The sequence below is a fragment of the Oryx dammah genome, unplaced genomic scaffold (genome assembly GCF_014754425.2).
Source record: "Oryx dammah isolate SB20612 unplaced genomic scaffold, SCBI_Odam_1.1 HiC_scaffold_28, whole genome shotgun sequence".
In the NCBI taxonomy this organism is placed as follows: Eukaryota; Metazoa; Chordata; class Mammalia; order Artiodactyla; family Bovidae; genus Oryx; species Oryx dammah.
In genome coordinates this window covers 17,519,691-17,536,833 of record NW_024070212.1, presented here as the reverse complement: position 1 = coordinate 17,536,833, position 17,143 = coordinate 17,519,691, and the positions used below count along the sequence as shown (strand labels likewise).

The 17,143-nt window shown below is 40.0% G+C and overlaps 1 protein-coding gene across 1 annotated transcript in view; it reads right to left on the bottom strand.

The window, feature by feature from the left end:
* The window catches only part of LOC120855460 (filaggrin-2-like), an 18,193-nt gene extending 14,035 nt beyond the window's left edge, over positions 1–4,158 (bottom strand). The window contains exons 1-3 of the mRNA XM_040229919.1: positions 4,117–4,158; positions 2,900–3,059; positions 10–1,938 (exon numbers count right to left, since the gene is read on the bottom strand). Coding sequence (XP_040085853.1) covers positions 10–1,938; positions 2,900–3,037 — 2,067 coding nt within the window. The 5' untranslated portion in view covers positions 3,038–3,059; positions 4,117–4,158. The remainder of the gene's footprint in view (positions 1–9; positions 1,939–2,899; positions 3,060–4,116) is intronic.
* Between the last annotated feature and the right edge of the window lie 12,985 nt (positions 4,159–17,143).

Sequence of the window (17,143 nt, the reverse complement as noted above, 5' to 3'; positions counted from 1 at the left end):
TCCCTGAGCGGTTCTGTGTCTCCCTCTCACTGTGGCTCCTGACTCTCCATGTTGAGACCCAGCCTGCCCATGAGTGGATCCTGAGTGTCTCTCTGAGACTTCTGAATGCCTTTCACTGTCTCTAGCTTCACTGTGACTGGATCCCCGTCTTCCCGCCTGACTGGTTTCTGACCGTGTAGATAGCCCCTGACTGGCGTGGCCATGTCTGGTGGTGTCTCCTGATTCTGCATGAGCAGTTCTGTGTCTCCCTCTCACTGTGGCTCCTGACTCTCCATGTTGAGATCCAGCCTGCCCTTGAGTGGATCTTGAGTGTCTCTGTGAGATTTCTGAATGCCTTTCACTATCACTAGAGGACTGATCTGAGCCAGACTCGTGATGTCCAAAGCCTGAAGACTGACATGAGCCTGATCTATGTTGTCCAAAGCCAGAAGACTGACTTGTACTTGACCCATGTTGGCCAAAGCCAGATGATTGTCCTGAGCCCAATTCATGATGGCCAGAGCCAGACTGCTGTGATCTACATTCATGGTGTTCAAAGCCAGAGGACTGACCAGAACTTGAACCAGGTTGGCCAAAGCCTGAGGATTGACCTGAACCAGATCCATGTTGGCCACAAGTAGACTGTCCTGATATAGACTTCTGGTGTCCAAAGCCAGAGGATTGAGCTGAGCCTGATCCATATTGTCCCACACCAGAGTACTGACATGAGCCTGACCCATGTTGACCATAGCAAGCCTGTCCTGATGTAGACTCATGGTGTCCAAAGCCAGAGGACTGACCTGAGCCTGACCCATGTTGGCCAAAGCCAGAAGATTGACCTGAGCTGGATCTATGTTGACCACATTTAGAAGTTTCATTTGAACCACACCTCTTTTGATGAGAGTTTGAAGAGTATCCACAGGAACCAGATCCATGTTGATTATAAGTAGAAGACTGACTTACTCCTGACCCATATTGTCCACAACAAGGGGACTGACATGAACCTGTTCCCTGTTGTCCTCCACAATTCTGTGGTTGACCACATGTTCTAGAGCCATATCCTTTCTGCCTAGTAGATTGGCTACAGGAACTAGGCTCATGTTGACCATATCCAGAGGCCCAACCTCCTGAGATACATCTATGACCTTCTCCACTACTTCCTGATTGATAACCTGTTTGGGTATAGCTAGATTGGTTTCCTTGCTCTCCAAATCTACCTGCCTGACAAGAACTAGAAGTGTTTTTTCGTCTTCCACACCCACCTGAATTGCTGGGACCACATGCATGACTTTCCCTCCCACCATCTCCTGAACATTTAGAGCTAGACCCATGTTTTTGTCCTGCATAACTTGACTGAGTAGAGTTTGATTCATATTCATATGACAGACCACCATGACCTCTCCATCTACCACTCTTTGATCCAGACTTGTATTCATCCCCAGATACCCCAGAGGGGCTAACATGTGACTTGTTTCTTTTTCCCTCCAGTTCTCCAGAGCTGGAACCATGCCTTTCTTTGCCATTACTCCATGAGTAACCAGAGCTGGACCCATGGCACCTTTTTTCAGATCCCTTTTGGTTCTCTGAGCTAGATAAACCACCTTGCCTTCTCAGCCTTCTGGAGCCAGACCCATGTCTGTGTTTTGGAGTTCCCCTAGAGCCCCCAGAACTATAACCATGCTCCTCTCCCTCACTCCAAGTTGAATATCTGTAACCTGAGTTTTGTCCTGACGTATCCTCTTCTTCACCTTCTGTTTCACTTTCTTCCTCTTGGTGTCGGCAACTATGCCTGTGCTTCTTTGACCCTGAAGCTTTGCAGTATTCTTTGCTGAGAACCTTGTTGCAGGCCATGGCCAGTTTGAATACCATCAGAAGAAACTCAGTAAAGTCCAGTCTTCGGTCATGATCTCGGTCCAGCATATGCATGATGATATCCACTGTGTCTGGATCATCTGGGTTCTGTGCACAAGCAACACACCAAAGAAGATCTGGTCAGCCTAGTCCATATGCTCAGCTAAAATATCTGGGTAAAGCTGTAGAATTGTGGGAGGCTTCCCTTGTGGCTCAGTAAAGAATCTGCCTGCAATGTGGAGACCTAGGTTCGATCCCTGGGGTGGGAAGATCTCCTGGAGAAGGGAAAGGCTACTCACTCAAGGATTCTGGCCTGGAGAATTCCATGGGCTGTATAATCCATGGGATTGCAAAGAGTCAGACGCGACTGAGGGAATGTTTGATGTTAGGTATTTTAATCCAATCAAGAAATATTTTAGGCTAAAACAGCCTAACAATACCTAGCAGGTGTGAAGAGGTAATAAAAAAGAATATAGGCCATTGGGATCCTCAGCACATACAATTCAAGGACCTAAGCTAGAGAAGTAGATTCTCAGGTATGGTAAATAAGGGGGAGTTGAATAAACCAAATTCAGTATCTGGTGTGTTTAACATACGTTTAAAGCCTTGCCTGATAATATATTCTATGTTATGATCTATAATTTTGAAGCTAATAACTGAGTCCTTCCCAAGTAAATAGAAAAAAATATTCTTGTATTTTGTTTTCAGTTTTTAGTCACCTTGGTTACTTGATCAACACCCCTTTACATGTTTTCCCTCTCTATATCTTTTCTTCCTCATTTGCTAGGGTAATTTATAAATTGATAGTGCAAATTTATCATTTGCTTTTTTAGAAGGAAAAACCTGGGGACATGAAAAAGTCTGATGGTCTATATGTTGAGAGGAAGAAAATGATCACCTCTTTAAAAATAAATGCTGCCTCAACAGACTTTCTGATGCCCCCCAAAAGTACCACTCATAGTGTGAGCTCAAAGACCATGGGGATTGTGCACTTTTTAGCTATTCCTTGGTCATATAACAGAGAACGTACAGGATGCTAGAGTTTTCAGTCCTGGTGCATGGTCCTCACCTTCAGAATTGGACGAAACTCTTTCTCCAGAAGTTCCTTTAGTTCATCCTTGCTCAGTGTGCCACACTCCCCATCCTGTTTGGTGTATTTGTAGAAAGTATCAATTACGGTGACAACACTTCTCAAGAGATTGGTCATCTTTTTGCAGGTTTAAGTGAACCTGAAGGGGGAAAAAAAAAGATCCTATCATTCGATTTATTTTAATGTATAAACAGTTCTGATTTTAATAGTAGTCATCCTGATTTTTCAACTATCTTGTCTCTTTAAACCACAATACCTCAACAAGTAAGAATAGGTCAGGGGTGATACAATACACATAAACACAGTGAAAGCTAATCTTGTTAACTTTGAGTTACTTTGCTAAGATCGAGCCATATATGGCATGTTATTGACTGATCTGGGACTAGATTTCAGATCTCCATGTCCTGGATGAATATATTCTCTACATAGCATCTCTACACTTTGTGTACTTTGGTGTTCTGGGTGTTGTCTTGGGGTTTCCAAAATTTCTAGAACCACCGAGATATATTGCTCCAGTCTCTCTGGCTAGTTTCACTGTTTTGTTTTTTAAATCAAATGTACCAGACCCTCTAACATGCATACCTGCCTCCCCTCTGGGTACCAGAAGCTAAACTGGACTGTTAAGGGATTTAGCAAATTAACAATGGACAAAGTGGGCTAACTCTATCCTGGTGCTTCAGAAGCATGAGACTGCCCTCATCAAAGCTCACAAGATATCCTAATCTCTGCTTTAACCAAATCTCTGTTTTCTTTCAGTAATCAGGGGAAAAGATTCAGCAATGCAGACCACAGTTTGACTAGAGGATGATTAGATCTTGGAGCTCTGAAAGTTGCCACTGAACAAGGATGGGTTTCTACAACAGTGCTCGTCTTTTCCCTATTTCAGCTGGACAACCCAGAAAATATGGCACAAAAAATGACTAAGAAGAGAATGTGGAACAGCCTATAAGAAACAAATTTCTACTTACATTATTTTCCATAACAAAGAAAAATTTATTCTAAAGAGATCCTGGAATAAACTAAACTGACCAAACAAATAAGCAAACAAAAAGAAGAAAAAAGAAAGAAACGAAAAGGAGGGAAGGCAGGAAAACCAAATATATATTAACTCTGTCTTAGCTCATACCCCTGGATTTATACCATGAACAATAGCCAACCAAATATCCACTGATGTAGCTGGATGAGTTTTCTCTCACCTGGTTCACCAAAGGAAAAAGTAGGATAAAGCCTGATGCAGCTTGCAGGGCGACAAAGGATTGAGCTAGTGGCCCTTATATAGCTAACATGTGGGTGCTGCCCTCTGTGGGTTGTACTGATTCATTTTCAACAATCCTATCTCCTCCTCTGTGTTTATCTTCCAACTTCTTCACATTCTCATCTCTGAGATGATTGCAGAAAGGCTGGTACTGGCCCACCCTCCAATATGAGAACATGTCACACAACACTTTTCTCAGGGTCATACACTTCTGAAAAGCAGAGATTATGTTTTAGAGGACAAATGTAGTTCAATCCCTTTACTGTCCACCAAAAGTAGCAAAATGTAAGCTACTTGGCAGTGTGTAATAGATGCTTATGTAATTGAAAATGAACCTGGGCCACCAGGCTAACCTAATTAATGTCTTTTTTGCAGTAATAATAGCTACTATTTACTGAGAATTTAGTATGTACTAGATACTGTGCTGAATTCTTTTCACATATCATCTCATTGAATCTCTATAATATTTCTATGAAGTTTGTACTATATTCCATATTACAGATGAAGAAACAGGTTCAGAGATCATAAGAGCCCTCTCTAAGGTAACTCAGCTTGTAAGTGGAGGAACTAGGGTTTGAACTGTATCTAACTTATCATAATGCCCTTTCTTTTAACCATGATACTAGCTTACCTCTACTATATACACCTATTACACAAAAAAGCATGCAGTTTTAGGAAATGTATGAAATTATATAAAAGGAGTATTATCAGCCAGGAAGAGAAGAACCATACTCTCTGGAAGGCTTTTTTCTAGGCTATAAAATTATGTTAATGGGCTATACATAAAAGTCATTTTTTTCAGAAGTGTTCAAGGTGAATTTAGAGGGTGCTTTCTTCTAGCATTCTGCTATTCATTGGTAGTCTGGCAGTTTGGGGCCTAGACCCTTGGGAAAATGTCATTTATGTACATAAAGTATATGAAATGTAATACCTGAGGGAACTGCCTGACATGGCAGTTTTACATGCTTACATATTTATTCTTTGCAATAATCCTGTGAGGTCAGTATTATTGTCATTCTCATTTTACAAATAAGGAAATGAAAGCATAGAGAAATTTAATAATTTGTCCAAAATCACATCTCAAAAGTGGCAACACTGGAATAGAAACCCATACTGTCCAATGCTAAAGCCTGCCTCTTAATCACATATATACCACATATTTGGGGTCAGTCAGTTCCTATTTGGGTTCTCCTTCAGGGAAACCATTTATTTTATTTACCTCACCATCTTAGACAATGCCTAGTACTTAGTTGGGAGAAGGCAGTGGCACCCCAATCCAGTACTCTTGCCTGGAAAATCCCATGGGCGGAGGAGCCTGGTGGGCTGCAGTCCATGGGGTCGCTAAGAGTCAGACACAGCTAAGCGACTTCACTTTTACTTTCATTCACAGGAGAAGGAAATGGCAACCCACTCCAGTGTTCTTGCCTGGAGAATCCCAGGGACGAGGGAGCCTGGTGGGCTGCCGTCTATGGGGTCACACAGAGTCGGACACGACTGAAGCGACTTAGCAGCAGCAGCAGTACTTAGTTAACAGTTAGAATGTCTGCTCACAAAATGTTAATGGATATACCACTGATACATCCATTGCTTTCTTAGTCAGGGATTCCCTGACCAAAATGACCACACAGAAAGTGATGTTGTCCCATGGATATTATGGTCATTTTCAATTGTGTGTATCTTTTGGAATTGTGCTTGTTTTTATTGAGATGACTCTTGTGTCAGGAGGACTTTCAGACCCCCAGACTCCACACTGAAGTAGAGTTTTAAAGTCTTCCTTGCCCTGCAACTTCAGGATTCTAGTTCCATTGTTTGCCCACTCTCAAAACTCTGCCACTCATGCTTGTATTTTCTGTGTTCAGGTCTCTTTTCCTCATGGGGAAGGAAATGGCAACCCACTCCAGTATTCTTGCCTGGAGAATCCCATGGACGGAGGAGCTTGGTGGGCTACAGTCCACAGGTCGCAAAGAGTCGGACAGGATTGAGTGACTTCACTTTAACTTTCTCTTTTCCTCTTCTGAGTTGCAAATCACACTAGGTAAAAATATTTTAGGAGTAAAAATACTTAGGAGTCAGAAATATTTGAATTTAAATATTTGAATTTAAATTTCATCTCTGTCTCTTATAGGTAGTGTTCCTTGGGCAATTATCTGATCCTCTGAGCCTCAGTTTTCCAATTTCAATAATACCTACTTCACTGTGGAGATAACGTAAGATAACATGTGAAATTGTTTAGTACTTACCTGGCATATAATAAATGCTTAGTAAATTGTAAAATTATTGCAAGATACTTTAAAATATTTTATAGCAACTATCACAGTGTTTTATACATAGGAGGCACTCAATCATGTTTGATAAGAATAAATCAGGAGCTAACTGTAGGCCTTTAAAGGCAGAAATATTCCTTATCTGTCAAAAGCATTGCTCCAGAAGATGTCATGACTTTTTTAATAACAATTTTATTGAGAAGTAATGAACAAACCATAAAATTCAACCTTTTAAAGTATATAATTCAGTGGCTTTCACTAGCATATTCACAGAATTGTGCAGCTAGGTTTTAGTTAGTGTTCTTAAGTTTCTTCACTTCTCATTGCTTCAGTTTTCCCTCTGTAATAACTGCAAGGTGTTCTTAGTTTCAGGGGAATAAGTGGACACCTGTCAGATCATTTCAGCTGGAATTTTGGAGAATAGTTATGATCCTACCAGAGGCCTAAGCACTATTTGGAAAGAAAACAAAATAATGTAGGGGTCAATTTGATGACACCTGCAGAGAATTTTCCTGCCTGGCTTCTGAAAGATTGTTAATCCAGTGAAGCAGAGGCCTGAAGTCAGGGGTTAGGGACAACTCACCTTACCATTTCTCCGTGTCTGGACCTTCTTCTTACACTGTTCACTCATCTCATCAGACTCTTTGATTTTAGGCCCATTTAGTGAAGTTGTGCACTGTTGGCAAAAGGATTGTCTTGAGAGGGAAGAAACACCTTAGAATATTAAAAACAACTTTCATTATACCTGTAAAAGTCCTAGCTTCAGGTTTTTTCACTGAATATCAGCTGAATTTTGTTTCCTATCTCACCGTATTCATGGGGGACCTTCTCCAAGTTAAATGAGTCTCCTTTAGCTTCCTGTTAAGTTCAAAGGGAATTCTGTAAGGGCCTAAATGGTCCTGTTCCTATCATTAAGAACCAAACATTTCCTCTGTGCTGGGACTCTTAGGAGTTTGGGATTTCTGAACGAACTCGACTTAGAACTGATAACCTCAGAGTTGATCCAGGGACGCTGATAGCTATTAAATGTCTCTTTTCTGTAAAAACAGTTTAGGGAACTGTTCTTGGCTCATAATATGATGTAGTAGGAAGAATACTGACTTTGCAGTAAGACAGACTGTTTTTATATTACAGCTCCAACATTTACTACCTATAATATCTTGGGCAAATTTCTAAATCTGAGTCTCTTTCCATTTCTGTGAAATGAGAATAATGTCAGACATGTGAGACAAGATAATACTAGGGTAATGTTGACCACATAAATAAATTTTTTAAAAAGAATTTAATTTCTTTTCTTTCCTTCTTATGTTCAGGTTTAATCTGACTGTTAGGGGGTTATCAGTAGATTTTGGGGGGTGATGTTTCTTGGAGATGGTACTTAACTGTTCCCTCCTGGTAATCTCTCCCTAAGTGAAATCAGAGGTCAATTGGGTTGAGCTGTTGGAATCTAGCCTTCAAAGGAGCTTATATTTTCTGTTATGAGAAATTTGTTTATGAGAACTTTGTGGTGAAGATGGAACCATTAGCCACACCAGCTGAGAATGTCCCCACACCTAGGTCCATTTCTTGTTTTCTTACATCACTGTTGATATCTCAAGATTCATATACTGGAACAACAGAGTCTCACAAAGAGATGTCTACTGACACATCTAGGCTTTTAGTCTATAATGGGAGGCTTCAGTGACTTGTTCTGTGCAGATGGAAGTGAGATGCGCCAGCTGGGGCCTCCAGATGCTTGTTGAAATCTACTCAGGGCCATTTCTGAAGGCTGAGTCTCAGAAACTCAGGTGGTTTTTGTGGTCACAGTATCTGTCACCTGTGATAACAATATGAAGAAGAGGCTGCTCCCCGATGGATATGGAAACTTACTGACTAGATAAACCCGACTAAAGAAGAAGGAACTTGGATTAGCACTGGAGATTAGGATTTTCTAGATCATCTAGAATTTGTATTTTGACAATTTGCAACATATGATTATTAAGTAAGACAGGGTTTTTTTTTTCCCTTAAAACACATATAATCTGTACAAGAAAAGTAATTTCCCTGAAAGGCTTTATATATATGCTCAAAATGTTAACTGGAGCTCTTCCTTCAAAGCATTCAGAGCATCACATTCTTTTAAATATCACTTGGTAGGTGAAAATATTGGCTGTTTAAGCATGAATTTGATTTTTTGAATCATTTATAAGCGTTTGGAACCAAGTTTCATTACAAAGAGAATAACTCATAAGATTGTTTAAAAGGAGGGAGAGTCCATTTTTAAGTATGAATTTAAAGTAACCAAATTAATTTCTTCAGTACAGTGGCTCTCAGCAATTCCTGTTACTTCAGCAAGCATATTTTTGAGGACTTGCTGCGCTCCTATGACCATTTTCTTTGTGTGAATACGCTTCCACTGGTGAGGCAGTCCAAGATTGTATGAAATAGTATAATGAAGCTAGATTAGGACTGAATATTGGCCTGGAGTTTGGCATCAGAAAAGACTTTGTTATTCATTTGCTCAGTCGTGTCTGACTCTATGTGACCCCATGGACTGCAGCACGCCAGGCTTCCCCCTTCACCAACTCCCGGAGATTGCTCAAACTCATGTCCTTTGAGTCAGTGATGCCATCCAACCACGTCTCCCCTTCTCCTCTTGCCTTCATTCTTTCCCAGCATCAGGGTCTTTTCCAATGAGTTGACTCTTCACATCAGGTTGCCAAAGTATTGGAGCTTCATCCTCAGTCCTTCCAATGAATATTCAGGGTTGATTTCCTTTAGGATTGACTGGTTTGATCTCTTTGCTATCCAAGGGACTCTCAAGAGTCTTCTCCAATTTGAAAGCATCAGTTCCTCGAGATATAAGCATAGCGTAACATGGAAATTTACAATACCATATGTAAAATATATAGCTAATGGGAATTTGCTGTATAACTCAGAAAACTCAAACAGGGGCTCTGTGACAGTCTAGAAGGGTGGGATGGGGAGGGAGATGGGCGGGAGGTTTGGGAGGGAAGGGTGGGACATGGGTGTACCTATGGCTGATTCTTATTAATGTATGACAGAAAACCACAAAATTCTGTAAATCAATTATCTTTCAATTGAAAAAATAAAAATAATTCTTCAGCATGGAGCCTTCTTTATGGTCCAACTCTCACATCCATACATGTCTACTGAAAAAACCATAGCTTTGACTATATGGACCTTTGTCTGCAAAGTGATGTCTTTGCTCTTTAACATGCTGTCTAGGTTGTCATAGCTTTTCTTCTGAGGAGCAAGAGTCTTTAAATCCGAAAAAAATTGGCATCAGTTAAAGATTTATATGTACATGATACACACACTCATACACATTCACTCCTCTCTACACATATTCTCACACACATTTAATATACATTATTGAAGAGTTATAATGTGCAAAGGCCAGTGCTAAGCATGGTCTCTTCTATGAAGTTTGGGATTATTTATGAGCCTCAGGTTTTCCATCACATCCTTTCAACAATCTTGACACACTTCTGTTTGAAAGTGTATTGAGGATTTGCTATTTTGGATTGCCCAGGATACACTATGTGCACAGAATTACACAAATATATAGATATGTACATACATTTATTCATCCCTACACCATTAAATTTTAACAAGGGACAGACTTGCTGTACAGTACCAAAATAAGGCTGATTTTGCATGCCTTATGGATGAGGAGAAAATTGACAAAAAATATCTTAGACTGCCTAGGATGACATCTTTGTATACTTTAAAAAATTTTTATTGAAGTGTAGTTGATTTTCAGTGTAGTGTTAATTTCTACTGTACAGCAAAGTGACTCAGTTATACATATTTGTATTCTTTTTCATATTCTTTTCCATTATGATTTATCACAGGCTATTGAATATAGTTTCCAGTGCCATATAGTATGACCTTGTTCTTTATCCATCCTATATATAGTAGTTTGCATCTACTAATGGGGTGACATCTTTGAATAGGACTAGGGAAAAATAAATATAGCACCTCTATGAGTTACAGCTATCAGGCTTAGGTTTTATTAATTTTGGATTAATTAGTTTTACTGATTGTTTCCATTATCTCTGATAATTTTATTTGTTTTCCCTTTAAAATTAATTATGTTTATTTTGTGCATTAGTCACTCCATCTATGTGCTAATTTCTTGCCTCTGGGCACTAATGATGCATCAGAGTTTTAGTCTTCTGGAATTATCTAGCTTAAATCACTTCTGAGCATTTGGACTCTTAGAGGAAGGATAATAAAGTGGGATCTGTGGAAAAGCACATCTGCAATGGGTTACTTTTTCTTCAGTGGGAGGTTTTCTCCTTGGGGACTGGTAACTTGATTTATGGATACTATATCACCTCTTTAGCAAGATAACTGTAAAAGGCAGATAGAGTATTTCATGTAATTATTATGGGTTGACTAAAGTCTCAGGATTGACCATGTTCTCTAACCCAACTGCCCCACCTCCTGCTCCTAGTATCGTTCAGGTCAAAGATACTTGGAGCAGAATCTGTTCCTTGAGGGTCCAGGACCCCTGGCATAGGGAGACCAATATTTAGCTTTTTGAGATGTTCAAAAATGACATCCCACTCATTTCTGAGATGAATATGGCTAGAGAGGCAGATATACTCATGCAGAGTGGGCTTGGGACTTTTGCTACAAGAGGAGCAGTTATTATCCCAGACTTCTTTCTCATATTCATTCCCTAAGTCTGTTCCACACAGAAGAATTCAGGGCAAAGTCAGAGTAGGACTCTTAAAGAAATGTGTTTCTTGACTTCTCCCTAAAAATGAACACAAATTCTATAGCCAAGTTGTTGAGCCCAGTGATTAAGAGCATAAAACTTGGAATCTGACAGATCTAGGTTGGAATCCTGTCTCTGCCACTCACTAGTTATGCGACTTAATATCTCTTTAAATGTGAGGCATTTTCTTCATAGGTGTTGTTATAAAGCCTCAAAGAATTAAGTCAAGTGCCTGGAACAAAACACTTATTCAATAAGAGGTAGAAATTGCTGGGGTTTTGCTTAAAAAAAAAAAGCTATCTTTTTTTCCCATCTGATTAAAATACTGTATTTTTATGCTTATTGTGTATGTTGCTTCTAATAGTTTTGTTTTGAGAGCTAAAATCATAAGTCAGATGTGCTCAGGATTAATTAGCACCTCTGGGCATCAATACTATACAAAGTGACCTATGACTGGTCAGCTTGGGAGAAGGTCTCGGTTCTGACTCAGTTGGCTGGTGGATCACACTGATTAAAGGTAATTATGAGGCCAATCATCTAGATGCTATCTATAGTCATAGTGATGACACAAACTCCGTTCACAATGGATATAGAATCTTCAGATGAGAATTGTTCACTTTTACATCAGCAATTCAAAGAATAGGCCCCAGATTTGCTTTCAAGGGCACATCCATCGTTTCCTTCTTTCTTCTCCATTCATTCTATGATTGATCCGCTGCCAGGAAGGGGGTCTATGGCATATTTATCTTGCTTTTACAATCTGTACCCTCTCTTCCTCTAGTTACTTTCTAGCCTCTGGAAGCCCTTCCTGCTGTATATGCTTCCTAGCTACCTCATCCTCAGTAGGAACACTTACTCTTCCCAAACTTTGAAACCATGGATTCTTTCAGAGTTTTATAGATAGAAAAATCCTTCTGTCCCTTTTCTTTCATAAAGAAGCCAGAGTCCTAGCAGTCTTTAATGGCTTATGGAATTATGGGCTACTCTACTGCCTCTTACCCTCTTACCACAGAGAATTCTGATGAACAGATTGTTCTAAGGGTTTCGAATTGGCCTAATGTCAGGGAGACATTAGCTGACTGAGGTGTATTTTGCAGTTTTCCTTCTACCTACATGTAAAACTAAGCTATCAAGTTCAGCTGCTTCTTTCTCCTGCAAGCTGCTCAAGGCTGTTAGTGGCTGAAATAGCAAAACTCAACCCACTTTAGGGCTTTATGTAAAGCCAGAGGCAAGCTGAGTCGGGTGCATACTAGGCAAGTTCAGATCCTGCCAGCTGTAGGACTGGTTCCCTTAGCTATTGGTTCCACAACCCAGCCATCTGGGGCCTCGGCTAAGCTATTTGTCAAGCAGCAACGTGAGTGATAAGACAGGCTGGATCTCTATTTTGAGAATGATTGTGAAGGGAGGGACCTTTATATTAATTTAAATATAGATTATGTGGCCCCCACCCTAAGAAACTCAGAGGCTGGCTGCTCTAACCCACCTCTGCATCAACCCTATAGCAGAGGACTGTACTTCAGCTCTTAGCCAGGTTGAAAAGAGAGTCCCATATGCCTTAATTCTTATAACCAAGAAATATTCACAGGAGCTGATATGTACTGGGCCATTAGAAAAGAAATGGGAAAAAAAGGTATGAGGTAGAAAGTCAGTGCCCATTCTCTAGACACAACCTCAACCATAGGAGAACTAAACCTTTGTGAACCCTTAAACCTTTTGTGAAAATATAAAAGATAAGTATGAGACAGTATAATACAGAGAACACTGGCTCCTTATTAACTTCTTTCTTTCTCTCATACCTCAAAGGCAAACTGTCAGCAAATCCTATTGATTCTTCTTCCAGATGGTAACCAGAATCTATGCAATTCTCACCATCTTCACTTTTGCCATACTAATCCAACTGCCATTGTTTCTTGCTGGCTCACTTGCCTCCTAACTGATGTGCCTGCTTCTACTCCCAACTCTCTCTACAGTATATTGTAGACTGACTTGATGTTTTAACACAGAAGGCTGAGCATGTCACTCCCCTGCTTTAGAGTAGGCAGAAGCCCGAGAAAGACTAGAAGGTCTCTGACCTCATCTCTTGCTGCTCTCCTTACTCTCTCTTCTTTAGCCATATTAGCCTCCCTGGTGTTCCATGAACTTGCCAGGCACACTCCCATCTCAGAGTCTCCTCTCTCTAGAGCACTATTTTGCAGCTAGTGCACTCTCATCTCCTTTGAGTCTCTGCTTGATTATTGCCTTCAGGATCCTCCCACTTCCATCAGCTAAAATCTAGTAAACAAAAAGGAAACAAGTGTTTTCACCCATTGGACAACAAACAACACAGGGAAAATAAATAAAGTGAGCAAATAATAATGTCTCCAGCTTAAAGCCTAGAGATGCTCTATGAACTTTACAGGGAGAGAACACTTATAGGCTACAGCACAAGAGAGGAAATCTAAGCAGGGCCAATTCATCAAAAGAACATCATAATTCTAAGTGTTTAATGAACCAAAACTGAATAGAACTGCAAGAAGAAATAATCATTTACAGTCAGAGATTTCAAAAATCCCTCCAAGTTATTGATAAAACCAGTAGATAGAAAATCAATAGGATATGGAAGGCTTCCCTGGTGGCTCATACAGTAAAGAATCTGCCTGCAATGCGGGAAACCCGAGCTCGATCCCTGGAGAAGGAAATGGCAACACAGTTTCAGAACACCCAACACCAGAATACACATTCTTTTTAGGTGCACATGGAACATTTATCAAGCTAGACTGTACTCTGGGCCACAAAACAAGTCTCAGTAAATTAAAATGATTCAGCTTCTACAGAGCTGATCACAGTGGAATTAAATTAGAAACTAACAGAAAGTTATCTGGAAATTCAAATATTCAGAAACCAAAACACACTTCAGGATAATCTGGGATTGAAGAACAAATCAAAGGAGAGATTAGAATGTATTTAACTTAATAGAAATGAAAAAATATATGTCAAAATTTGTGAGTTGAAGCTAAGTAGTGTTTAGAGGAAAATTTGTAGCACAAAAATGTCTATATTAGAAAAGACAAAAAGTCTCAAATCAATGACATAAGGTTCCACTTTAAGAAACTAGAAAAAAGTAAAAGCAAATTGTACCTAAAGTAAGAAGAAAGGAGGTAATAAAGATAAGTGAATATGTCAATGAAATAGAAAACACAAACATAATACATAAAAGGCAGTGGAAACCGAATCTGGTTTTTGGAGGAGATCAACAGAATTGAAAAACCTTTAGCCAGACTAATTAGGAAAAAAGAGACAGAGAAAGGTGACATAAATTTTCAGTATCTCAATGAGAGATGGGACGTCACAACTAGTAAACAGACCTCAAAAGGTTAATAAGGGAATATTATGAACAACATTATGCTAATAATCTAAACAACTTAAATGGATGAATTCCTCGAAAAATTAACTATTAAAGCTTACTCAAAGATAAATGACTAAATTGAATAGACCAATATTTATTAAGTTAATTGTTCAGTTCAGTTCAGTTGCTCAGTCGTGTCCAACTCTTTGTGACCCCAGGGACTACAGCATGCCAGGCTTCCCTGTCCATCACCAACTCCTGGAGCTTGCTCAAACTTCTGTTCATTGAGTTGGTGATGCCATCCAACCATCTCATCCTCTGTCGTCCCCTTCTCCTCTTGTCTTCAGTCTTTCCCAGCATCAGAGTCTTTTCAGATGAATCAGTTCTTCGCATCAGGTGGCCAAAGTATTGGAGTTTCAGCTTCAGCATCAGTCCTTCCAATGAATATTCAGGACTGATTTCCTTTAGGATGGACGGGTTGGATCTCCTTGCAGTCCAAGGGATTCTCAAGAGTCTTCTTCAACACCACAGTGCAAAACCATCAATTATTTGGCACTCAGATTTCTTTATAGTCCAACTCTCACATCCATACATGACTACTGGAAGAACCATAGCCTTGACTGCACAGACCTTTGTTGGCCAAGTAATGTTTCAGCCTTTTAATATGCTGTCTGGGTTGGTCATAACTTTTCTTCCAAGGAGCAAGTGTCTTTTAATTTCATGGCTGCAATCACCATCTGCAATGATTTTGGAGCCCAAGAAAATAAAATCTGTCACTGTTTCCACTGTCTCCCCATCTATTTGCCATGAAGTGATGGGACCAGATGCCATGATCTTAGTTTTTTCCATGTTGAATTTTAAGCCAACGTTTTCACTCTCCTCTTTCACTTTCATCAAGAGGCTTTTTAGTTCCTCTTCTCTTTCTGCCATAAGGATGGTGTCATCTGCATATCTGAGGTTATTGATATTCCTCCCGGCAATCTTGATTCCAGCTCGAGCTTCATCAAATCCAGAATTTTGCCTGATGTACTCTACATATAAGTCAAATAAGCAAGATGACAATATACAGCCTTGATGTACTCTTTTCTCGATTTGGAACCAGGCCATTGTTCCATGTCCAGTTCTAACTATTGCTTCTTGACCTGCATACAGATTTCTCAGGAGTCAGGTAAGGTGGTCTGGTATTCCCATCTCTTTCAGAATTTTCCACAGTTTATTATGCTCCACAGAGACAAAGGCTTTGGCATAGTCATTAAAGCAGAAGTAGACAGTTTTTTTTTTCTGGAACTCTCTTGCTTTTTCTATGATCCAATGGATGTTGGCAATTTGTTCTCTGGTTCCTCCACCTTTTCTAAATCCAGCTTGAACATCTGGAAGCTCTGGGTTCAGGTACTGTTGAAGCCTTGCTTGGAGAATTTTGCACATTACTTTGTTAGTGTGTTAGATGAGTGCAATCGTGTGGTAGTTTGAGCATTCTTTGGCATTGTCTTTCTTTGGGATTGGAATAAAAACTGACCTTTTCCAGTCTTGTGGCCACTGCTGAGTCTTCCAAATTTGTTGGCATATTGAATGCAACACTTTCACAGCATCATCTTTTAGGATTTGAAATATCTCAACTGGAATTCCATCACCTCCACTAGCTTTGTTTGTAGTGATGATTCTGAAGGCCTATTTGACTTTGGACTCTGGGATGTCTGGTTCTAGGTGAGTGATCACACCATTGTGATTATCTGGGTCATTAAGATCTTTTTTGTGTAGTTCTTCTGTGTATTCTTGCCAGCTTTTCTTCATATCTTCTGCTTTTGTTCTGTCCCTACCGTTTTTGTCCTTTATCATGCCCATCTATGGAGGTCAGGAAGCAACAGTTATAACTGGACATGGAACAACAGACTGGTTCCAAATAGGAAAAGGAGTACATCAAGGCTGTGTATTGTCACCCTGCTTATTTAACTTATATACAGAGTACATCATGAGAAACATTGGGCTGGAGGAAGCACAAGCTGGAATCAAGATTGCCGGGAGAAACATCAATAACCTCACATATGTACATGACACCACCCTTATGGCAAAAAGTGAAGAGGAACTCAAAAGCCTCTTGATGAAAGTGAAAGAGGAGAGTAAAAAAGTTGGCTTAAAGCTGAACATTGAGAAAACTAAGATCATGGCATCTGGTCCTATTATTTCATAGCAACTAGATGGGGAAACAGTGGAAACAGTGGCTGACTTTATTTTTGGGGGGCTCCAAAATCACTGCAGATGGTGATTACAGCCATGAAATTAAAAGACACTTACTCCTTGGAAGGAAAGTTATGACCAACCTAGATAGCATATTAAAAAGCAGAGACAGTACTTTGCCAACAAAGGTCCATCTAGTCAAGGTGATAGTTTTTCCAGTAGTCATGTATGGATGTGAGAGTTGGGCTATAAAGAAAGCTGAGTGCTGAAGAATTGATGGTTTTGAACTGTGGTGTTGGAGAAGACTGTTGAGAGTCCCTTGGACTGCAAGGAGATCCAACCAGTCCATCCTAAAGGAGATCAGTCCTGGGTGTTCATTGGAAGGACTGATGCTGAAGCTGAAACTCCAATACTTTGGCCACCTCATGTGAAGAGTTGACTCATTGGAAAAGACCCTGATATGGGAAGGATTGGG